Raw genomic sequence first — 23,481 nt, forward strand, 5'->3', positions numbered from 1 at the left:
TAGGTATTCACTTGTGCCAAAATATGACAACCAATACGTTTTCCTCCCGTGAGCTTTAACAAATTTTTAGTGACTTGCCATTATTTTGGTTATAAATATTGATGTGCCGATTTTTTTAATAATGAACTGAATACTGAATACTAGCAAAAATGTGCAGGTGTACTCTAAATTTAGTTGGGCAAATATTGAAAAGGTAATGCTAAGAGCAGAACGTTCGGAATCTTAAAAAAAAATCAGACGCTCCGACATATGTTGCAATAGTTAAATATCGATGTTGTAACTATAGTTCCCACATATTTCACAGTGACATATTGTTTATGTTATGGTGGAAATTTTCTATCCCAAAGTTAAATGATGTAATCATTTTTTTCATATACGTTTTAATAATTCGACTATAGATTTTGATATTTTGTCGCAATTTCCGTCGGACGTCCTTGCGCGTGCCGATATTGAAATCCAACAGGCTCAATTCCGCTCTCCATCCATTTCCCACTACAGCACAGACCCCCAGGAAGAGGAACCCTAAACCCCAGGAATGGCGGATTCCCCCTCGTTCCGCCGCCACCCGCTCGCCTCCTCGGTCGACCTCGTCCGTTGGCTCCCCTCCTCCGCCGCCTCCCCATTCGAACGCCTCCTCGCCGCCGCCATCTACGACCCCTCCTCGGGCCCGGCCGCCTCCAGCATCCGCCTCCTCCCGCTCTCCGACCCCACCTCCCCGCTCGCCTCCCTCCCCCTCCCGTCCCGCGCCACCGCGCTCCGCTGCTCCCCCTCCACGCTCGCCGCCGCCACCTCCTCGGGCTCGCTCCACCTCCTCCCGTCCTCGTTCAACTCCGACGCGGCGGCGGCCGTCCCCGGCGGCGCGGCGTTCCACGTGGGCCCGGTCCGGGGCCTCGACTTCGGAGGCGAGGAGTGGGTCACGGCGGGGGAGGACGGAAGAGTGCATGTTGTCGGTGGGGGAGGGGATGGGAGGTTGGTGGCGAGGAGGGTGTGGGACGGGAAGGGGATGTCAGGGTACGAGGCCGCCAGGTGGGCGTCGCCGGCGGAGTTCGCCACGGGCGGTGCCGGGTGCGGCGTGCAGTGGTGGGATCGGAGGAAGGGGGATGGCGTGGCGGTGCAGTGCAATGGCATCTGGTGAGTGTAAGAAAACCTGGACCTTCAGTGTTTCTGGTTTATCTTCCTGTTAATGATACGTTTCTGGTAGCAGTAGGATTAAAGAATCTTGGTTACTGTGGTTTTCTTGTGGATTAGAACATTGTGGCTTCACCTCTGTATGTCATTACTCATTACCTTTCCAAATATTGGCACATACAGACATTGCTTTGATAACCATATGTTTCAAGCATTTGAGTTAATCAGGCATTAAGAGTAGTAGATAGATTGTTGGTCATCTATATCTTCCACTTGAAAATCCTGGCTCAATGCTAAACATTTCTATTAAATGTTCCATAGCTATGGATAATCTCTGGTGCAGAATTTGATAAAATTATGCGTTTCTTTCAACTTGGTTTTTTGATATGCACTTATGCAGTAGTAAAAGGGACTTTCTGTGATGGTTTGGTGCATGGTGCACGCCTGTTAATTCTGTTTGGTAAATAGAACTGTCATTTAATTTAACTATAGTTGTTTAACAAATTCCCAACAGAACGTTTGTTTTTCTCTCTCATTTGAAATGCTTTTACATGAGTACATTTATAGACATGGTGGTATTTGTGAATTGCAGGTAAAAGTCAAAATCTGGTGTCCCGAAAACATGCTTATCCAACAAAGCATTGCCACGCATTAGACAATTATTACTGGTACTTTAGCAGAAAGTTAGTTACATTGATGTGAACATTATGATTGGATAGTTTACTTTCAAGTTTCAACCAGTGGCTGAAACGTATATTCTAACAAGACCTATGTAACTTTGGTATCTTGATTGAAAAATCTAGATTTTCTGCTACTGCTGCATCTAGTCCGTAGTTGAAATGTGATCTGACCTTTGGCCTCCTGTAGCTGCCCTCTTCAAGACAAGCTGTGGGCAACATTTGCTAGCATATGTAGTAAAATAGATGAACTGCCCTCTCCAAACAATCTTTGCTAGCATATTTCCATTGTATGTATTAACGAAGCACTGTTATCATGCTGACAATGAATGAACTTACGGGTGCAGGGGTCGTGGTATTGTTACTGGCATGGTGCATTCCATTGACATTCATTCATCAAGAAAGCATATCTGTGTGGTAAGAACAATGATTTAATATCATAGCAGAAGGATGTTTACTTCAATTGATAAAGCGTTATTTTAAATGGTAAATGGGGATCTAGCCTCTAGGATAATAAATCATCCATTGCAGCAATAAGGCTGCAAGTTGAAATATGGAATTCAGTCAGGCAGAATATCAAGCAATGGTTTGTTTCTCCTCCAAAATTCCTTTAGATTCGTATATCCCAATTAGGCCTGGATTTAGTTCAATAAGAAGAAACCTACATCAGTGCAAAATTTAGAGCTATCTCGCAAGAGAATTTTAGACAAATGGGAAAAGATCCATATCACTTTGTTGTTTGTCAGTTTCAGTTGTGTTCCTTTCTCACTTCCTCCTAATCATTTGGTTTTGCTTGTATTAAAGCTGCTTCAGAGTTAATGGTAACTAATGCTGTTGTTACAAGTTGGATGCTTTGCTGATCCACATCACCCCTCTTATGAACATGATTACATGAATATATGATAAGCAGAAGCTTACCTTGTGCATAATCCAAAATATTAAAATGGGAAATACAAGACTGACCTATGTACATTGTGAAGTCATTAACTTTTGATTGTTCTGAAGAAGTTTTGCTTTCTGTGCTTTCCTTACATGATGATGCTCTTAATGGAACAGCTTTTTCGTGCAAACAATATTTTGCTTACCTAGTTTTCCGAAACTGATTTGTTATTTTATTCTGAGAGTTGCTTTGTCCTATAAAATCTCTTTGTTTATCTAAATATTTAGTTAAATTGAGATTATTTGGTTAGTGTACCAGTGGCCATCTGCTATAGTGTACATTCTTGCATGTGCCACATACCTAAAAAGTGAGCCTGAGAACTGTGGGATAATGGGCCTAGAGGACTCTGGTGTGATATAGTCCAATGGCAAGGTGATTGGGGGCAGTGGACAGCATTTATTGTGTTAAAACTGGTATACAGGTCACTTCATTGCTGCCGATGAGTGGCACATAGCTCATGTTATGTCTAGTTGTGGTGTGAAGACCCTTGATGGTCTTGCTGTTGGTCCACCCCTGTTGAGTCACTCTAGATGAGTTTTATGGATGTGTTTAGATGAGTCATGAATGCAGTATGAATCACCTCTGAATGTTTGTAGGTTGGAGGCTCCTCTGGGACAATATTTGCCTGGGATCTGCGGTGGCCACAGCAGCCTATACCACTCTCTGGCGTAGGCCTTAATGGAACAGCCGAGCCAGTGTGTGAAAGTGAGGTTTGGGAGGTTCATTTTGACACCTACACCCAGTCTTCCGATATCATCTCATCTGCATCCTCAAAAATATTGCCAGTGATGATGTGCTCAGAGGATGGGATCCTTGCAGTTGTCAAACAAGGTAAGCGAGCAACATGTACCACCATTTTGGTTGTTTGTATTTATGGAAATTGCTTGACATAGCTCTTTTATTTTCACAGATGAAAGACCTCTTGAACTGCTTGCTGAAGCCTGTGCTATCAACTCCTTTGACATAGATCCTCAGAACCCTTCTGTAAGTTCATGTCTTCACCGAATGAGCAAGGTTTTTTTTCTACTTGAAAAATGATATGCCAATACTACTGTGCATTTTGCATAGGATGTGGTTTGCGCACTGGAATGGGAATCGATTGGTGTCCTAACACGCGACAGAGATACATTGGTGGAAGAATGAAAATTTTCTCCATTCAAGGGTCTCCTGTGAGGTGTCCAGCCCTCTGGTTGCAGGAACTTCTATGTCAGAATAAGAATCTTCTGACTTATGGGGGCTCCCCTATTCAGAGAGAGAGTTCTACTTGTGATCCTGGGCCAACCATTGGAGGAAAAAAGCGTGCTTGGCGCACACTGACTCTGCATACTTGACAATGTGTTGTGCCGTTGGAAGCCTTAGGAGCTTCTGTTGTCATGGGTACCTGCTGATTGTGAGGATATTTTTTGGTCTAGCTCCTAGCTGTGTAATTTGGCAATGTTGTATGCTCACTGCTAACAGTTTGATGGAGCAGCAACGCAATTTGGTTGCTTTTCGTTCGGTGTTGGTGGATGTGAGCTGTAACTATTTCGTATGGTCTGCATTGACCCTTGCATTTTAATCGGCCGATGAACATTTTTGCCGCAGCCCAGCTGATCCTGAAATAACGATAGTGTTCGATTTGGGGCGCAGACGTACAGTTTTAAGCCAAGGGAAGATAGCTATTTGCAGTTTGCACCCTCGGCGTACCCAAAATTTGAAATATCACCTTTTAGATCTCAATTAACAGCAGACAAGTCCGAGTGTAATGTCCAGCAGCTGATTACGCCGTAATACAAACAGCATCCTGCTAATGACACTCAGCAACGGGCCCCAGATGGTCGGCGAGGAGTATCATCGCCGTGGAGCGTGCGTCCCGTCCTTCCATCACAAGGAACTGCCCCCTCCGGGCCCACCTGTCACCGGCTGCAAAGCCCGGCGGAAACCCAACTCCTTCCATCACAAGGAACTGCTCCCTCCGGGTCCACCTGTCACTGGCCACGGAGCCCGGGAAGAACTGGTCTTCTTTCTTTTATTTATTACCTTCCTCGCGTATGTATAAGATCGAATCCATTCTTTTTCGAAATTCTTTTTCGAATTTCGAAAAAGAAGAGCTGAGGGTATGGAAGAATTGGTTGAAGCGAAGCTCGGTATTCTTAAAAAAAGAGGGGAAGCAGAACATGGTATGGGTTACGTACTTCAGCGCCGTAGCGCCTGGTATGAGCCTTGTGGAGAAGTAATGACTAGTTCACGGGGCTCATTGGATGGGGGAATCTAATTGACAGCCTTGACTCGTATGATCATTACCCTTCAACTGGGTTATTCTATTCCACTTCTAGTGCACTGGAACTCGTGGTTATGGACCTGAATCCTTTAGTATGGAACATTGTCTTTTCCAAGTAAAACAGACGTAGCTGCCTTCTTTTTGGGCGTGAAGCAAAATCCGGTATTCAAGGAGTTGAACCAGGATTTCTAAATGGATTTCTAAATGGATAGGGACTTCCATTTATTTGTTGAATAGACAGTCTCGCACGGCTCCTAAGTGATAAAAGAAAGAAGAACCGGTCTTCTTTCTTTTTTGATTACCTTCCTCCCTCGCGTATAGGTATTCCCTTCTTAAACTATGAATCTATTCTTTTGGAAAAAGGATTATCTGGAATCATGCATGAATTGGGCGCGGATCCTACTCTGGAAGCAGAAATACCCATATTAATAGCAGGTTGAATTCCGGCATTAAATAGATCCACGGATAAGAATATTTGTTCATCTGTAATTGAGATTACATTAGTAGGAATATAGGCAGAAACGTCTCCAGATTGAGTCTCCACTATTGGTAAAGCGGTCGTACTCCCTTCGCCTAAAAGTCAATTTAATTTAGTGGCTCTTTCTAAAAGGCGTGAATGCAAATAAAAACCAACTTTGTTGACCTTCCGGCAATGGGCAGGCATCAGCTCCTGGTCCGATATGGAATGAACTTATAATCTGATCGCAAATAAAAGCGCTAGTGCCACAACCAGTCCCTCGCGAGATCGCGACCCTTTATCCCGCCCATTGTAGATGAGAATTCAATGAATCTTATGCTACTCATTAAATAGATGATTTCTTTTTATTCAATTCTTTATTCTTACATTAAAGAACTCATTTATATGGGAATTTTGGATAACATTGGATAATATAGGTAGAGGTTGTATGTCCTATTGCAAGAATAGTTTACTCGTCTATTCTCTAATTCACCTTCTATAATTCACCCGATCCGATAGTAACCAACGATCAAAACGTTGGTTCAAAATTCTATTGCTTCCAAAATATCTTTTCTTGGATTCCAGTTTACAAGGGAATTTAGAAAATTCAAATTCTGAAAAAGAATAAGTAGTGATATAACGCAAGGTCTTCAAAAGTAGAACAAATCTTCTCCCCGGCAGAAACCGTCTTTGATGCGGTGCCCTCTTGCCTCCTTTCGCCCTTCAAAAAACTCCCCCCTTCCGCCCCACATATCTTTCGCGATCCCACGCCCGTTCCGTCTCCCGTTCGCTGCCGCGGCATCGGAAAATTCCACCTAGACGGCTAGACCCCGCTGCCGCTAGCGTGCCGGAGGAAGGGACCGGCGAGGATGTTCTACTCGCACACGATCCTCGCGTGGAAGAGCCCGCTGGGCACAGTGTGGATCGCCGCACACCTCGAGCGCAAGATCAAGAAGCCGCAGATCGACGGCATTGACATTCCCACCTACGCAGGTCCGTCGGCCCCGTCCCCCCCGCTCGCTCGGTGATGGTGCGTTGCGCAGAAATCTTGTCCCCGATCAGCATTTGCAATTTGAAGGGGAGAAAAAAAATGCCTTGGTTGGGTTTTGTTTAAATATTTCTTCTTGTCGTAGGGTTTTGCTGAAGATAAAAAGTTCTTTTCTTTCGGTTGGGCTATTCTTGTTTAGATTATTTGCTCCCTGTTAACGGCGTTCAGTTACTGGATGAAGTTTAGTGTAAAGATTTGTTCTTGTCTTAGCATTGTTGCAGAAAAATTGAAAGAAGGTTATTTGATTGGGTTCTGGGAAAGAACAAAATGTCAGGGACTCAGAACTCAGTAAAGTAGCAATTGCATATAGGCTGTTTGTGCAGATGTTTGGGCTTGTTATGCCCAAAGATGTTATCTTTTGAACCAAGCATGCACATTTGAGATTAATGGTGAATTCAATCTGCCAGTTAGATTTTTTATGAAAATTTGAAAAAAGAGGAAGTAATTAGTATTGTCAGAATAGTTCATTGTTTTGAAGTTGTTGACAATCCTTGCCTGCGTAATACTAGTGATTTACTTTCCTTAGATTACTAGCTATGTTTAGGAAAATTAGCTGTAGTGTAATCGGCCTGATTGGAGGCCATTTCTTCTTGCCATATAATTGTCCATTTAAGCAAAGGAATAGACACAGGAAAAGCTGCCAATTCAGTAGCACCAAAATAAGATCGTGTCCAGAGTGTTCGCGTGAGTATTCTTGGGCTTGTGTGTTTGGCCGTGATCCTGCCGGCAACGTGTGCGTTGTCTCTCCGGCGAGGTTCTAACAAGTTTACGGCGCAGCATCTGTGCCGGAAGTTTGATCTCACCACGTTCGAAGACGGCGAGTCTGTAGAGGACTATGCGCTGCGCCTTAACAACATGGCGGCACATCTCGCCGCACTGGATGAAGAATTGAAGGATGCTGATATCGTCGCGAAGATGCTCCGCAGCCTCCCACCCCGTTTCAAGCAGATCACGATCGCCATTAAGACACTCCTCGATGTGTCGACGATGTCGGTCGCCGATCTGACGAGCAGGCTGAAGGAGGCGGAGGAGGCATTCGAGGAAGTGCCGGCGTCGTTGCAGCACGAGGGAAAGCTATACCTCACGGAGGAGGAATGGGACGTACGGCGGAAGAAGCGCGAGGCGGAGAACCACTCCGGCGGCGGCGCAAGAGGTGGTGGTGGCAGCATGAACAGAGGAGGAGGAAGACGCTGGCGCAGTCGTGGGTGTGGTGGCTCGGGTGGGCCGTCAAACTCAGGCCAGCCCACTGGCGACGAATGCAGGCGCTGTGGGAAAATAGGCCATTGGGCCCGTGAGTGCAGGTCGAAGCCCAGAAGAGAGCAGGCTCACGTCGTACAAGAAGACGAGGAGGCCTCACTTCTACTCGTGAAGTTGTCCCCAACTCTGACCTCAACACCGCCGCCGCAATCCACCAGCACACCACCGGCCGGGTCGCTGGCGCCTCCCCCATCGATGGCCGCTCCACTTCCCAGGGTCAATCCGGCGTTGCAAGGAGCCGGCCATGTCGGGCATGCACCCCAGGCCCATGAGTAGACCTTGGACGGCCCATTGAGGGGCGTACTCGGACACGATCAGGACAAGGGATAGGCGTATCCCACTCGAACTAGTCAAGTATGTATATAGAAAACTACTCGGGTCTTACCGAGTAGAGCTCTGTAATAGTACTCGACTAGGACTCGGACTTGTAACCCTGCCCTCCCGTGTATGTAAGGGCGGGCAGGGACCCCCCTCAACATCAACTCTAGTTCATCCAAGATCAATACAAACCAACACACAGGACGTAGGGTATTACGCGATCTAGCGGCCCGAACCTGTCTAAATCGTGTTCCTTGCGTCACCATTGATTCCTTGATTCTCGACGATCCTTACCGCACAAAAGACCACCTAGGGTACCCCCTAGGCGGGTTGCCGATCTAAAAACACCGACAGCTGGCACGCCAGGTAGGGGGACTCGTCGAGTTTCTCAGCGCAAACTCAATGGCAACGGTCATCGTCAAGCCCCTCTTCTTCATCGAAGCGGGCGCCACCTTCATTTTTTTGATCCTGGCTCTGCATCACCGATGGCTCGGGTTCGTTCCGGCACCAGATCATCAATGCTTAGGAGAAGAAAGTAGAAGATCGGGCCAGAAAAAACCAAGATTTCAAAGTTGAAAATTTCGAGTTCGACCACACGTCGGACTCGACTTCGCTTCGGACCAGTTGGTCCCAATCAATCCCCAAGTCGATTTTGACTTCAAAGCGATTCCCGCACGGACTCCGCAATGCAGTCGAAGTTCACCAAGGCTTTCTTACTCGAATCCAACTCGAACTCGGGCGCGATGAGGATGTCAACTCCAACTCGGTTTATCCGCCAGAGATACCATTATCTGGTCCAGCCCAAGGATTGGTAATAACTTCAACATCACAAGGCAGATTCGTACATTGGCCAGGATTACGACCATCTATTCTTGCCCATAACTACGACTTGCGCCTTGTTGCTCATATAGACAACCTCCCATATCAAGAGGGCGTTCCGCTCACTCCCAATCACGAGGAAAGTTCCACAGAGATTGCAACATCAAGCTCCGGAAGCTACTACCCGGACAGGGAAGTCCTTTTTATTACTCAAAATAACAACCCGGGTACTAGCCAGAACAGAACCCCCAGGCAATTAGCACAACTCGACAACATCTCCAAAGATGAGTCTACAGCTGACGCTCCTCACAATGAAACCTCCGAGCAAAGAAACCAAAGAAGGACGTGCAACGCTGCTCAAGCCGAACGACGACAATCCATGGCCACAAATATTCCCATCACAAACCTTAAAAGGGCTTTCGACGCAGTTTAGGCTCAGGAGCACAATACTCCACTCGCGGCGATCGCCTCAATCAATCTTCTAACGACGTTGATGCCTCAAGACAGGGATAACGAAGCCACAACTCAACTCGTGCAGCGCGGCAACGGACTGATCGCACAACTCGCGAAGCAAGCCTACAAGTTACTTGACAAAGAATCACCAATTCCGTCTGTTCCTCGCATCACAGCTCACCAAGAAGGCAGCAGGGGAGCTGTAGACAACAACAATGCCCAAAGAAACGACAATGAAGTTGTCAACCAACCTCGGCAACACAGCCAAGGCCCAAGCAAGCACAAGGCCCCAGCACGCCATAAGGATGTTGGAGAAGTCAGTTGCACCAACTCGGTAAAAAGCATCCGCCCTACTAGGAAGAACCACGAAGTGTCCAACTTTAGTGATTTGCGAGAAATCCTCAACAGCCGGCGCGAGCGAGAAGTCGACAACTACAACCACTTTCCTGCTTTCACAAACCGGGTAATGAAAACAAAACTACCTGAGAAGTTTAAGCCAACTGAAATCACCAAGTATGATGGCAAACAGGACCCAATTCAATGGCTACGATGCTACTCGATAGCCGTCCAAGCAGCCGGGGGCAATAACGACACCAAAGTTATCCACTTCCCCATATGCATGGAACCCGCACCACTGACCTGGCTTGAGTCACTCAAACCCAAGTCCATTGACTCTTGGGCAGACTTGACAAAGGCTTTCACCGACGATCCATGGCTAGACTAGGCAACAAGATTGACTTAAGTCAAGTTAAGCAAAAAGAAGGCGAGACCTTACGCGACTATCTGCGACGGTTCTTCAAAAAGAAGGCTACCATAGTTGACATCTCAGAAGCAGACGTCATCGAGTGCTTCCAGAATGGACTCTACAATCGACGAACATACCAAGACTTCGGTCGCCGACGACCAGCTAATGTCAAAGACCTCAAAGTCATGGTGCAGCAGTGGGCGGATGAAGAAGACAAAGAGCGATAACGTTTCAGCTCCCACCGTAACCGTGGTCGCGACAACAATAACAATGACCAAGATAGAACTCGGCATAATGATACTCGAAACAATTATTCGAGTAATCACAATCGCAAAAGGAAGCCCGACAACACTGTTGCTACCATGACCAGCTCCGGGAAAAAGGGACCCCGTAAAAACGATGAAGGGCCAACCTTCACTGACCTACTCAAAAAGCAGTGCCCATGGCACCCGACTAGCAAGCACTCGGCAATAGACTGCTACAGCATGCGCCGAGTCATGCAAGACTTACCCGCACCACCACCTCCTGAAGAGTACACCAAGAAAGAAGATAAGGACAAGAACAAAGCCTACAACGACGAAGATGAAGAAGGCGACTTCCAGACCACCTCAAAAACCATCAACGTCATCTTCGGCGGTATCTCACGCACCGCATCCAAGCGAGCCAACAAACTTGTACTCAGGGAGATCATGGCCATCGAACCAACGGATCCAACACTGTTGAAATGGTCAGAAGTTCCCATTTCTTTCAGCAGAAAAGATCAATGGACCAAGTTCTCAGAACCAGGCCATTTCCCACTAGTCCTGGATCCAGTTGTGGTAGGCTCAAAGTTAACCAAAGTACTCATCGACGGCGGAAGCGGACTCAACGTTATTTTCACCAAGACATTAAGGAAGATGTGCCTCGACGATACTGAAATGCTTACTCCAACAGATTCACCTTTCTACGGCATCGTGCCTGGATATGCGGCTATACCACTAGGACAAGTTGTCCTTCCAGTTACCTTCGGAACTAAGGAACATTACCGTACTGAGTACATCAGATTCGAAGTCGCCGACTTCGAGACATCTTACCATGCCATACTCGGAAGGCCAGCACTCGCCAAGTTCATGGCCATACCACATTATGTTTATCTGGTACTCAAAATGCCAGGCCCCAAGGGAGAACTAACGCTGCGAGGAGATCTACGGCGATCCTACGAATGCGACATTGAAGTCGTGGAAATTGCCGCGACTTCTCAAGCACCTAGTCCTATGCAACAAATCTTCACAGCTTCAAAGAAGCTCCACCCAACCGAACTAGAGATCCCAGAAAACAAGTCGGGGTCCACAAAGGTGAAACCCACCAGCGAGCAAGACTTCAAACTAGTCGATCTTCGGATGGGCAACCCTTCCAAGACAACCCTGATCGGAATAGGGCTAGTCCTAAATAGGAATCCGCGCTCGTCAGCTTCCTTTAGGCTAACCACGATATCTTCGCTTGGAAACCGGCTGACATGCCAGGTGTGCCCAAGGAGCTGATTGAGCATTCCCTAAATGTTGATCCCAAAGCTACTCCAAAACGGCAACGACTTTGCCAGTTCGCTCAAGACAGACGAGAAGCAATCAAAAAAGAGTTAGCCAAGCTACTCGCGGCAGGGTTCATCAAAGAAGTCTTTCACCCTGACTGGCTCACCAACCCCATGCTCGTTCGTAAGAAAAATAATGAGTGGAGAATGTGTGTCGACTACACCGACCTCAACAAACACTGCCCTAAAAACCCTTTCGGGCTACCCAGGATCGATCAAGTGGTCGACTCCACCGCTGGATGCGCTTTACTATGCTTTCTCGACTGCTACTCTGGATATCATCAGATAAGCCTCAAAGAAGAAGATCAAGCCAAAACAGCGTTCATCACACCTTTTGGAGCTTTCTGCTACAAAACAATATCCTTCGGACTAAAAAAATGAAGGGGCAACTTATCAATGGGCCATACAGATGTGCTTCGAAAAGCAACTTCACGCAATGTTGAAGCTTATGTCGATGACGTAGTCGTCAAAACAAGAAACCAGGAGGAACTCATTGCGGACTTGGAGGAAACTTTCTCTAGTCTACGCGCTTTCCGATGGAAACTCAATCCTACTAAGTGCGTCTTTGGAGTACCTTCCGGCAAACTACTTGCGTTCATCATTAGCCATCGCGGCATTGAGGCCAACCCGAAAAAAATATCTGCCATCACAAACATGCAAGCACCAGCTAGCATCAAGGATGTGCAGAAACTTACAGGCTGCATGGCCGCTCTCAACCGATTCATCTCGAGACTTGGAGAACGGGGACTACCCTTCTTTAAACTTCTCAAACGCCAGGATAAGTTCAAATGGACGAAAGAGGAAGACAAGGCACTAACACAACTCAAAAACTTTCTGTCAAAGCCTCCTGTACTCACCGCTCCTTCTCCGAATGAAGACTTGCTCCTATACATATCAGCTACTACTCATGTCATCAGCACGGCAATAGTAGTCGAACGGTCTGAACCGGGCCACGCTTACAAGGTCCAACGACCTGTCTACTTCGTTAGCAAAGTACTCTCGGACTCCAAAACTCGGTATTCACCGATACAAAAGCTCTTATACGCAATTCTTCTCACCTCCCGGAAATTGCGCCATTATTTCCAGGAGCACAACATCACAGTCATCTCTGACTTCCCGCTCGGCGAAATTCTTCACAACAGAGACGCCACGGGTAGAATCTCCAAATGGGCAATTAAACTCGGAGCTCTCACCTTGGACTTCAAGGCAAGGACAACTATCAAATCCCAAGCTTTGGTCGACTTCGTAGCTAAATGGACTGAAAATCAAGTACCAACACCAGTCGAACGGCCAGAACACTGGGTAATGTATTTTGATGGGTCCCTCAAACTTGAAGGGGCCGGTGCAGGCATTTTACTCATCTCCCCCAAGGGAGACCAGCTCAAATATGTACTACAAATCTTCTAGGAAGCATCTAACAATGAAGCCGAGTACGAAGCACTGCGACACGGCTTCGCCTTGCAATCTCCCTCGGCATCAAAAGACTACTGGTGTACGGTGACTCTCTAGTCATTATTAACCAGGTCAATGACGAGTGGGACCGAAACAAGGACAACATGGACGCTTACTGCAAAGAAGTCCGTAAACTGAAAAATAAGTTCTCAGGCTTGGAATTTCATCACATCGTCCGTGACAACAACGTTGCCGCCGATGTCTTATCCAAAATGGGCTCAACCCGTGCAGAGGTTCCAGCAGGAATTTTCGTACACGAACTGCGTAAGCCGTCCATATCTGACCAAGTCACACCGCCAGCGGTCCAGACTGCTGACGTCTCTCGTGAAATCATGATGATAGAAGTCGACTGGAGGACACCCTTCATCGACTACATCAAAGATCACCAGTTACCATCCGACAAAAATAAGGCTAAACAAATCTCCCGGTGAGTAAAAAATTACGTTCTAGTTGGAGACAAGCTCCACAGGAAAGGTGCATCATCTGGGGTACTCATGAAATGCGTTACCAGGGAAGACGGCCAAGAAATCTTAGAGGAAATTCACAAAGAAACAAGGATTTCAGAGCAGGCTTCTACTGGCCAATGGCTCTGGCCGATGCTAAACAACTAGTTCAGAAGTGCAAAGGTTATCAATTCTTTACCAAACAACAGCACGTAGCGGCCTACAAGCTAGTCACAATACCTCCAACATGGCCATTTGCCTGCTGGGGGCTCGACATGATAGGGCCATTACCAACTACGCCAAGAGGATTCAACCGAGTACTCGTGGCAATCGACAAATTCACCAAGTGGATCGAGGTCAAACCAATCACTTGCCCCAAGGCGGACCGGGTCCTCGACTTCTTAGATGAAATCGTACACCGCTACAGCTTTCCTAGGATTATCACAGAGCTAGGGTCAAACTTCAACAACCATGACTTTTGGGAGTACTGTGAGAATAGCGGCATCGACGTCCGCTATGTCTCGGTCGCTCACCCACGAGCCAATGGACAAGTCGAGTGTGCTAATGGCATGATACTCGACGCCCTGAAGAAAAGACTACATGACGTTGGCAACACCAAAGGCAGCAAATGGCTCATAGAGCTACCCAATGCTCTGTGGGGCCTACGAACCCAACCATGCAAGACTACTGGGCTATCACCCTATTTCCTCGTGTATGGCTTGGAAGCCATACTACCCGCCGACATCATGTGGCAATCACCATCAGTTGAACAATATGACGAAGAACTGGTAGAAGAAACAAGGTGAACAGATATAGACAGTCTAGAAGAAACAAGATGTGCAGCACTAGTGCAATCCGCAAGATACCTTGACGGTTTAAGGCGTTACCACGACCGCAATGTCAAGGAAAGATCTTTCAACTTGGGCGATATGGTCCTCAAATGTATCCAAGACACATCAGGGTTGCATAAACTCAATTCACCATGGGAGGGTCCTTACATCGTATCAAAGGTTACGGGACCTGGATCTTACAGACTCCAAGAGCTTTCAGGAGAACAAGTACCAAACTCTTGGAATATAGAACATCTTTGTTGCTATTACCCATAGCAGCATCTGAGTAATCACTTCAAGGCAATAACTCATGATGACTACTCGGGCTAACCGCCCGACTACCGACTTCAAGATACATTAGTTTTGACAAGAATTATCAACTCAACAAGGATCATTGCCCTGGTACAAAGTTTCCATAAAGTAATTCTTTACTCAGAACCGAAGATACATCATCAAGGTACATACGAGTACAAGTACTCGGAATACACAAGAACTACAAGCAACTGCCTACTGGCGGGCTGCATTTAAGCCTCAGGCTTTTACTATATCACAAGGCCACTCTGGTCTGCCGACTACAATGGGAAGGGCCTACATGCAAGGAAGCTGCGCAAAACGCAGCCATATCCAGGTCCTCTACCCAAGGCAATGCCAGGAACTCCTGCATTGCCACTGCCTTGACAGTGGCAACGATGAATCCCACGCGTCGCGCCTAGAGGGAACCAAGGCTGCTCTTTTGCTAGCCTTGCAGAGCCATCCACTCTACGGCCACATCTCCACCTCTAAGAGAGCGGGATAAAGACCGCGGTACTCATCACCCATCACCCGCGAGTTCCAGTGTGTACCCCACTGGATCATGAGCTGCAAGATGAGGCGCGCGATGAAACCTCCTACGAGGATTCTTCTAGCATCGTGGCTATTCCTACGAGCGCAGGAGTCTGTGGAGGGAAGGTGGCCTCAATCTATGAGGAATCTTCTAGCATCGGTGCACTCTTTGATGGCTCTCTACACTCAAACAAAAGCAACCAAAGGCAATCCATTGCTACTCAGAAACTTGGTTTGGGTCGACCTCGAGATGGATCTATTTATAGCCGAAAGATGCAACTACCACCTACCCAAGAGTTACTATGCGCCTGTGAACAATGAGTCTGACGACTTCTGACTCTGCCCATGTGATGACACTTATGCTACAAAGGACAAAAGAGTACAGTACACCCGTGCATCCACAAAGGACAAAAGAGAACAGTACACCCGTGCCCCTTAAAAGCAGAATACTCGACAGCATTGAGACTACTCGAAACTCAGAATTACTCTAGCCACTTCAATTCGGGCGAGACAGATTAAAAACTACTCTTCGCAAGGCAACCACTTCAAACAACAAAAACAATGAGCAAGCATTAATTTGTCAAAATATTGTTCAAAGTACTCGACAGATTCAACTCTTCTAGAGAGACAAACTCCGACATCTTCGACGTGATAGGCTCCGCCTTCTCAAGGTACCGCGCATATGCTTCTTCTGTGCCATCACCAGCCACTGCCAAGTCTACCCTCGGGTAGTAAGACTTCACGACTGCAAGGACCTGTTTGCAAACAGCTTTGCAGAGTCCCGCCACTTTACTCGGGGCATCCTTCAATCGCTCGACTAGTGATTGCGGCCCTACGCCTTCTTCCACGGGGGCTATGGCGTTCACCAAGTCTTCAGCTGCTATAGTTAGCTCCTGGAGTTCGCCTCAGAGTCTTCCCATGGTCTGGGCATGATCCCTGCTTGCCACCATGGCCATGGCAAGCATCACGCCATTCTGCATCTTCCTGTCTTGCTGATGCTCGCAAGCAGCTTGTGCTTCCGTCAGCGCGGCCCGAAGATGTTCAGCTTCATCCGCCACTCGATCGTGCGTGTTTCTCTAGTCGAGGAATTGGCTCCTTGCAGCCGCCTCTTGCCTCTTGAGCTCTACAAGACAAAACAAGTTCAACCACAACCGACTACAATTGGACATACTCGGAGTATGCAGAGTACTCACCTTGATACTTTTTGTTCAACGACTTATAGCGGTTCTCAAGTTTTTGCATGCAGGACTGCGTGATCCGAACGTTCCACAACAAAAGACTTCTCTCCAACCTCGTGAACCCTCAGAGCTTCTGTCAGTTGCGCATATTCCTGCTCCAATTGATGACTTCGTTCCTAAAAGGGTCCGAGTATGCAAGGCAATACGATAAGTTAAAAGCCTCACAATTACTCGATCTATGTAACAACTCAAAGAAATTCACCTGGAAACTCCGGAAAACATCAACGGCCCTCTGGAACTCTGAGTCAGATGGCAGGCTGAGCACTTGTCTTTGAGTACTCTCCGCAAGATGAGGAGTTGTACCCAAAGTGGAACCTACAACATTTATCATCAATCAACTGCTTGCTACGACTACAATAATAGAACTACAGAAACATACCTAGAGCAGTTGCCTCTGGCTTTTTCGACATCCACTAGAGCCAGAGATCCGCCAGTGGATGTTGATAAGGCAGCACTTCCCGAACCCGATGCGGCGGCGAGAACTTCCACCGAACCGATGACGTCTTGGAGCATGGACATGGTAGCTCCAAGGCGACCGGCGTCAACTTCGGGTACCTCCTCAACAATTAAATCCTCCAAGGGAGCTGAAAATGTAGTCGGGGGATCCGACTCTACCCCTGTCTCCACAGGGATAGTTTCCTCCGCATCCCTGCATCAAGAAATGTCATTATATGACTTCAAGACAACTTAAAGATATACACCGGATAAGCAAGCTCACCGAGTTGAGCGTGGCGGAAATCGCACACGTTTCTTCTCGACAACAGGGGCCAAGTAGTCGGCGCCGCAGGAACAACCTGTAAAGTAGAAGTCAAGACTACAATTCAACTCAGACAAGCGAAACTAGTTGGGACAGAATGCTTACCACTGGCGATCACACTGGACAACAAAGAACCATTAGCGACTACTGGCGATACCTCCTTTGCAACACCAGCTGCTCCAGCAGGCAACCCCAAGACCGCCTGGTCAGTAACGGGCAGCGTGGCGGCCGACGGAGTTGGTGCGGATAGCTCGGGGGCTACTCCAACTTCTGTTGATGGCACCCTTTCTGGCACCATATCAACAGATACATTACCGACGTCCGGGTCGATCACGACTACTCCTTCAGAAGCAGCCTCATCATCACCAAGCGCCGTGTCAACAACCTTTATGAACAAGACAAATTAGTCACAACAATAGCAAGTTCAAATTCATCAGCTACAGATGAGTTCACGACTACATACCTTGGTACCCCGAGACTTCTCAGGGGTTGAAGCAGACTTAGCCGCAGACATCTTGCGGACTACTCTGCGTTTCTTCACAGGAGGAAAGGGTTCATCCTCCGACTCCTCAGCAACAGTTTCTGACTCTTCTTCGGACTGCGTCAAGTAGTCGGCAAGAACTCGAGACTACAAAAAATAAGTCGATATTAACAACAAATATCACACAAGTCAAAAAGTACAAGTCAAGTGCAAAGACATACCACTTCTAGCTCATACTAGGCATCGTACTGATGAAGAGCCGCAGGGATTACTGGTACTCCCTGATAGTTCCTAAAGAACTTGGCCAGCAACGCCTCTACATCATCATCGGATATATCCTCATTGGACATACGCGATGGATCCTTAAGACCTGTGTACTCACTTCCCGAGTAAGCACGTTTTTGAAGCGGCTGGACTCTTCTCTTCAGAAAGCTGGCCGCCACATTGATCCCAGTTAGACCGAGTTCCTTCAACTCAGTAATCTGCTGCATCAAGTGATCAAGCTCGGGGGTGTCTTTGGGTTTGCTCACCCAGTTTTCTGCATGCTTGGGCGCGTGACCAGTCACCACAGGCAAGCGAGGATCATGGTTCCCGATGTAGAACCACCTCTTCTTCCACTCCCCATGGGAATCAGTCAAGTTATACTCAATGTATGCGTCCGAGTTCCTGAGTTGGAACCCGGTGCCTCCAAAGACTTCTGTCCTTTGTGCACTTGGCTGCAGCTTACAGCGGAACAGCTTCCTAAACAACTCGAGACTTGGAGGAACTCCCAAATACACTTCGCAGAGGTGTACAAAAATTGACATATGCAGTACACCATTGGGGTTCAAATGCACAAGTTGAAGCTTATAGTACTCGACAATACCTCTGAAGAAGTCGGAGGTGGGCACTGCTGTCGGTGTTTTAGACCGGCAACCCGCCTAGGGGGTACCCTAGGTGGTCTTTTGTGCGGCAAGGATCGTCGAGGATCAAAGAATCAATGTTGATGCAAGGAACACGATTTAGATAGGTTCGGGCCGCTAGATCGCGTAATACCCTACGTCCTATGCGTTGGTTTGTATTGATGAACTAGAGTTGTTGTTGAGGGGGATCCCTGCCCGCCCTTATATACACGGGAGAGTAGGGTTACAAGTCTTGAGTCCTAGTTGAGTACTATTACAGAGTTCTACTCGGTAAGGCCGGAGTAGCTTTCCATAAACATACTTGACTAGTCTGAGCGGGATACGCCTATCCCTTATTCTGATCATGTCCGAGTACGTCCCTTAGTGGGCTGTCCAAGGTCTACTCGTGGGCCTGGGGTGTATGCCCGACAAGCCCCCGAGTACTTTGTAGTCGCGCGCCACAGTCTTGGGCACTGCGGGCACTATCCGAGTAGCTAGTCGTAGAGTTTGTAGACCGAAGTGCTCGAGTACTGTCGTGTGGCTGGAAGGTACTCCTTTTATTCCTTCGAGTTGCTTCTGTTTCGAGATTTTATATGGTAGTGCGATGTCAATCGTACTCCATATGGAGTAGCCCTCGAGCCTTAGGTTGAGTCGAAGAGTCATGCTTAGGGTCAAACCAGTATTTTATCTATTTTACCCTCGGCGGTCTTTGAAAAAGAAAAAACCGACCAATGGGTACGGTACCCGCAGCCCCCGAGCACTTAGGCGATCTCTGTCGTTGAAGTGGTCAGCAGTCCATTGAAAAGAGTAGCCGTTGAGTGTTTAAGGCGATTAATCTGCAATTAATCTGTCCGTTGCGCAACCGACACGTGGAAACCAGAGCTGGCGGAGATAAAACTGGAAGGCCCCCTTTCGGTTGTTTTTACGCCGCACGGTAATCACATCTGATTGTTGGAGGTATGCCCTAGAGGCAATCATAGAGATGATGATATTCCATTTGTATCCATGATTTGTATGTTGTGTTCATTGAATATCCATTGAAGGCTACTTGAATTGATTTGCAATTATGTGAATTGTATGTGAAACTCTTTACTTGTATGGTTATTCTAAAGTTGTCCCTAGTCGGAGTTCATGTGAGGACACACATGAATATTAGACTAGCACATATATTAGTTGATGACTATGTTTCACAAGTCATGGACATGGAGATGTTGAACTAATAATGTGGACACATGTGGAGACATGTGCTAGGACTGACCCAACACGAGAAGTAGTTCTCTCTTTAAACAACATATACGCTTTGTCCTTAGACCTGAGACTGTCGCATGTATTCTAGATGTGGATCGACCTACTTAGGGGCTATCAAACGCTACGCCGTAACAGGGTAGTTATAAAGGTAGCTTTCGGGTTTGTCAAGAAGCATGCTATGAGACATGGTCAATCAAGATGGGATTTGCCCCTCTCTGATTGAGAGTGATATCTCTGGGCCCCTCGAGTGATCGGATCCGAAAATGCATGGCCATGCTACGTACGGTTAAGAGTTAACCTACAAAGGGATTCCGAATCACAGGATCGAGAAAGAGCGGTCGGCTTGAAGCTAGACCAAATATCGTGAGGCAAAGGGAATAGCATGTATATTATGTTGTGATGGTTCGTCTGATATGATCTTCGTATGCGTATAGGAGTTGGCACGTCTTGCTAGAGGCCGCTACCGACTATTGGGCCGAGTAGGAGTACTCGGGCCATGTCTATACGTATCCTTCCTGGTTATACGCGGTAGAAAATTTTGATTTGCGCTAGCGTAGCCTACCTCGTATCCCAACAGTGGTATCAGAGCTAATGGGCCTCGGATCCAGAGGCCCATCAGGAACCCCTATAAATAGAGGGGTGGGGGCGCCCTAGGGTTTCACACCTTTTGGCTGAACACACTTGCCGCGCCTCCCACGCCCTCGCCTGTTGCAACTCGCGGATCTAGCAATCCGGCTTGCGACGCTTCCTCCCTGCACGTGTGGATACCTTGGAGGTGTTGCGCCTGCAGCACTTGGATGAGCCGCCGACGAGCCGCCGACGAGCCACGACGAGCCGACGACGAGCCACGGCACCGGAGGCGATCTTGCTGTGCACGTGGACGAGCTGCTGAGGAGCTGCTGGACGTGATCGACTACGTACGACTACGTTGATCGACTACGTACGACTACGTGATCGTCTTCACTGCACCGACGCATATCTACATCTTCCGCACCAGTAGTGCGTCGAGTGGTAATCCCGTGATCCTTATACGGCAGCTCTTCCTGGTTATACGCGGTAGAAAATTTTGTTTTGCGCTAGCGTAGCCTACCTCGTATCCCAACAGGCAGTGCCCACATCCGACTTCTTCAGAGGTATTCTCGACTACTATAAGCTTCAACTTGTGCATTTGAACCCGAATGGTGTACTGCATATGTTGATATTTGTACACCTCTGCGAAGTGTATTTGGGAGTTCCTCCAAGTCTCGAGTTGTTTAGGAAACTGTTCCGCTGGAAGCCACAACCAAGTGTCCATAGAACAGAAATCTTTGGAGGCACCGGGTTCCAACTCAGGAACTTGGGCGCATATATTGAGTACAGCTTGACTGACTCCCTTGGGGAGTGGAAGAAGAGGTGGTTCTACATTGGGAACCAAAATCCTCGTTTGCCTGTGGTGACTGGTCACGCGCCCAAGCACGCAAAAAACTGGGTGAGCAAACCCGAAGACACCCCTGAGCTTGATCACCTGATGCAGCAGATTATCGAGTTGAAGGCACTCGGTCTGATTGGAATCAATGTGGCGGCCAGCTTTCTGAAGAGAAGGGTCCAACCGCTTCAACAACGTGCTCACTCTGGAAGTGAGTACACAGGTCTCAAGGATCCATCGCGTATGTCCGATAAGGATATATCTGATGATGATGTAGAGGCGCTGCTGGCCAAGTTATTTAGGAACTATTAGGGAGTACCAGTAATCCCTGCGGCTCTTCGTCAGTATGACGTCTGGTATGAGCCAGAAGTGGTATGTCTTTGCACTTGACTTGTACTTTTTCTCTTGTGTGATATTTGTTGTTAATATCGACTTGTTTTTTGTAGTCTCGAGTTCTTGCCGGCTACTTGGCGCAGTCGGAAGAAGAATCAGAAACTGTTGCCAAGGAGTCAGAGGACGAACCCTCTCCTCCGACCAAGAAGTGCAGAGTAGTCCGCAAGATGTCTGCGGCTAAGTCTGCTTCAACCCCTGAGAAGGCTCGGGGTACCAAGGTGTGTAGTCGTGAACTTATCTGTAGCTGATAATTTTGAACTTGCTATGGCTAATTCGTTTTGTTCATAAAGGCTGTCGACACGGCCCTTGGTGATGATGAGGCTGCTTCTGGAGAAGTAATCGTGGCCGACCCGGATGTCAGTAATGTATCTGTTGACATGGTGCTAGAGAAAGTGCCATCAACAGAAGTTGGAGTAGCCCCCGAGCTATCCGCACCGGCTTCGTCAGCTGCCATGCTGCCCGTTGCTGACCAAGCGGTCCTAGGGCTGCCTGCCGAAGTAGCGGGTGTTGCAAAGGAGGTGTCGTTAGTACTTGCTACTGGTACTTTGCTGTCCAATGTGATCGTCAGTGGTAAGCATTGTCCCTTCTAATTGTATTTGTTTGAGTTGTATTGTAGTCTTGACTTCTGCTTTACAGGCCTTGGCGAGAAGACAGCGCTGGCAGCTGTTCCTGCGGTGCCCAGTACTCGGCCGCCTATCGTCGAGAAGAAACATGTGCGATTGCCACCACGCTCAACCCGGTGAGCTTTCTTGTCTGTTGAATGACTTTAAGTTGTCTTGAAATCATGTAGTCACGTATTTTGGTGCAGAGGTGCAGAGGAAACTATCCCTGTAGAAACAGGGGTAGGGCCAGATCCCCCGACTACATTATCTGTTCCTTTGGAGGATTTAATTGTTGAGGAGGTACCCGAAGTTGACGCTGGTCGTCTTGGAGCTACTATGACAATGCTTCAAGACGTCATCCGTTCGATGGAAGTTCCCGCCGCTGCATCGGGTTCAGGAAGTGCTGCCTTATCAACATCTACTGGCGGATCGCTGGCCGTAGTGGGTGTTGAAAAAGCCAAAGAGGCGATTGCTCCAGGTATGTTTCTGTAGTCTTGTTATTGTAGTTGTAGCAAGAAGTTGACTGATGATAAATGTTGTAGGTGCCATTTTGGGTACAACTCCTCATCTTGCAGAAAGTACTCAAAGACCAGTGATCAGCCTGCCATCTAGCTTGGAGTTCCTGAAGGCCATCGATGTTTTCCCAAGCTTCCAGGTAGATTTCCTTTTTGAGTTGTCACATGGACCGAGTAGTTGTGAGGCTTTTGACTCACCATAATACCTTGCATACTTGGACCTTTTCAGGAATGAAGTGATCAACTAGAGTAGGAGTGTGCCCGACTGACAGAAGCTCTAAGGGTGCACGAAGTTGGAGTGAAGTCTTTTGCTGTGGAGCGTACGGATCACGCGGTTCTGCAGCAAAAACTGGAGAGCCGCTACAAGTCGCTGAACAAGAAGTATCAATGTAAATACTTTGCATACTCCGAGTATGTCTGATTGTAGTCGGCTGTGGCTGATCTTGTTGTGTCTCGTAGAGCTCAAGAAGCAAGAGGTAGCTGCAAGGAGCCAAGTTCTCGACTGGAGAAACGCACACGACCGAGTGGCGGATGAAGCTGAATGTCTTTGGGCCGCGTTGACGGAAGCACAGGCTGCCTGCGAGCATCAGCGGGACAGGAAGATGCAGAATGGCGTGATGCTTGCCATGGCCATGGTGGCATGCAGAGATCATGCCCAGACCATGGGAAAACATCAAGGCGAACTCCAGGAGCTAACTGTAGCAGTTGAAGACTTGGTGAACGCCATAGCCCCCGTGGAAGAAGG

The 23,481-nt window shown here is 47.7% G+C and overlaps 2 protein-coding genes across 2 annotated transcripts in view; both read left to right on the top strand.

The window, feature by feature from the left end:
* The first annotated feature begins 470 nt into the window (after positions 1-470).
* On the top strand, positions 471-4,328 carry LOC101764922 (nuclear pore complex protein NUP43). Its single transcript, XM_004973070.3, has 5 exons — positions 471-1,131; positions 2,153-2,222; positions 3,342-3,576; positions 3,656-3,729; positions 3,814-4,328. Exons 1-5 carry the CDS (start codon positions 536-538, stop codon positions 3,886-3,888), a joined length of 1,050 nt encoding a protein of 349 aa, XP_004973127.1. The 5' UTR covers positions 471-535; the 3' UTR covers positions 3,889-4,328.
* A 2,003-nt stretch (positions 4,329-6,331) lies between these two features.
* LOC111257692 (double-strand-break repair protein rad21 homolog) overlaps positions 6,332-23,481 on the top strand; it is a 35,028-nt gene continuing 17,878 nt past the window's right edge. The window contains exon 1 of the mRNA XM_022827731.1: positions 6,332-6,455. Coding sequence (XP_022683466.1) covers positions 6,332-6,455 — 124 coding nt within the window. The remainder of the gene's footprint in view (positions 6,456-23,481) is intronic.

Source organism: Setaria italica, chromosome VI (genome assembly GCF_000263155.2).
Source record: "Setaria italica strain Yugu1 chromosome VI, Setaria_italica_v2.0, whole genome shotgun sequence".
Classification (NCBI taxonomy): Eukaryota; Viridiplantae; Streptophyta; class Magnoliopsida; order Poales; family Poaceae; genus Setaria; species Setaria italica.

What these genes read in the sequence shown, in the direction of transcription:
- LOC101764922 (XM_004973070.3), top strand. Translation starts at nt 536, where the DNA reads ATGGCGGATTCCCCCTCGTTCCGCCGCCACCCGCTCGCCTCCTCGGTC. An exon ending in CAAGAAAGCATATCTGTGTG is followed by an intron (nt 2,223 to 3,341) that starts GTAAGAACAATG and finishes GAATGTTTGTAG; the next exon opens with GTTGGAGGCTCCTCTGGGAC. An exon ending in CCTTGCAGTTGTCAAACAAG is followed by an intron (nt 3,577 to 3,655) that starts GTAAGCGAGCAA and finishes TTATTTTCACAG; the next exon opens with ATGAAAGACCTCTTGAACTG.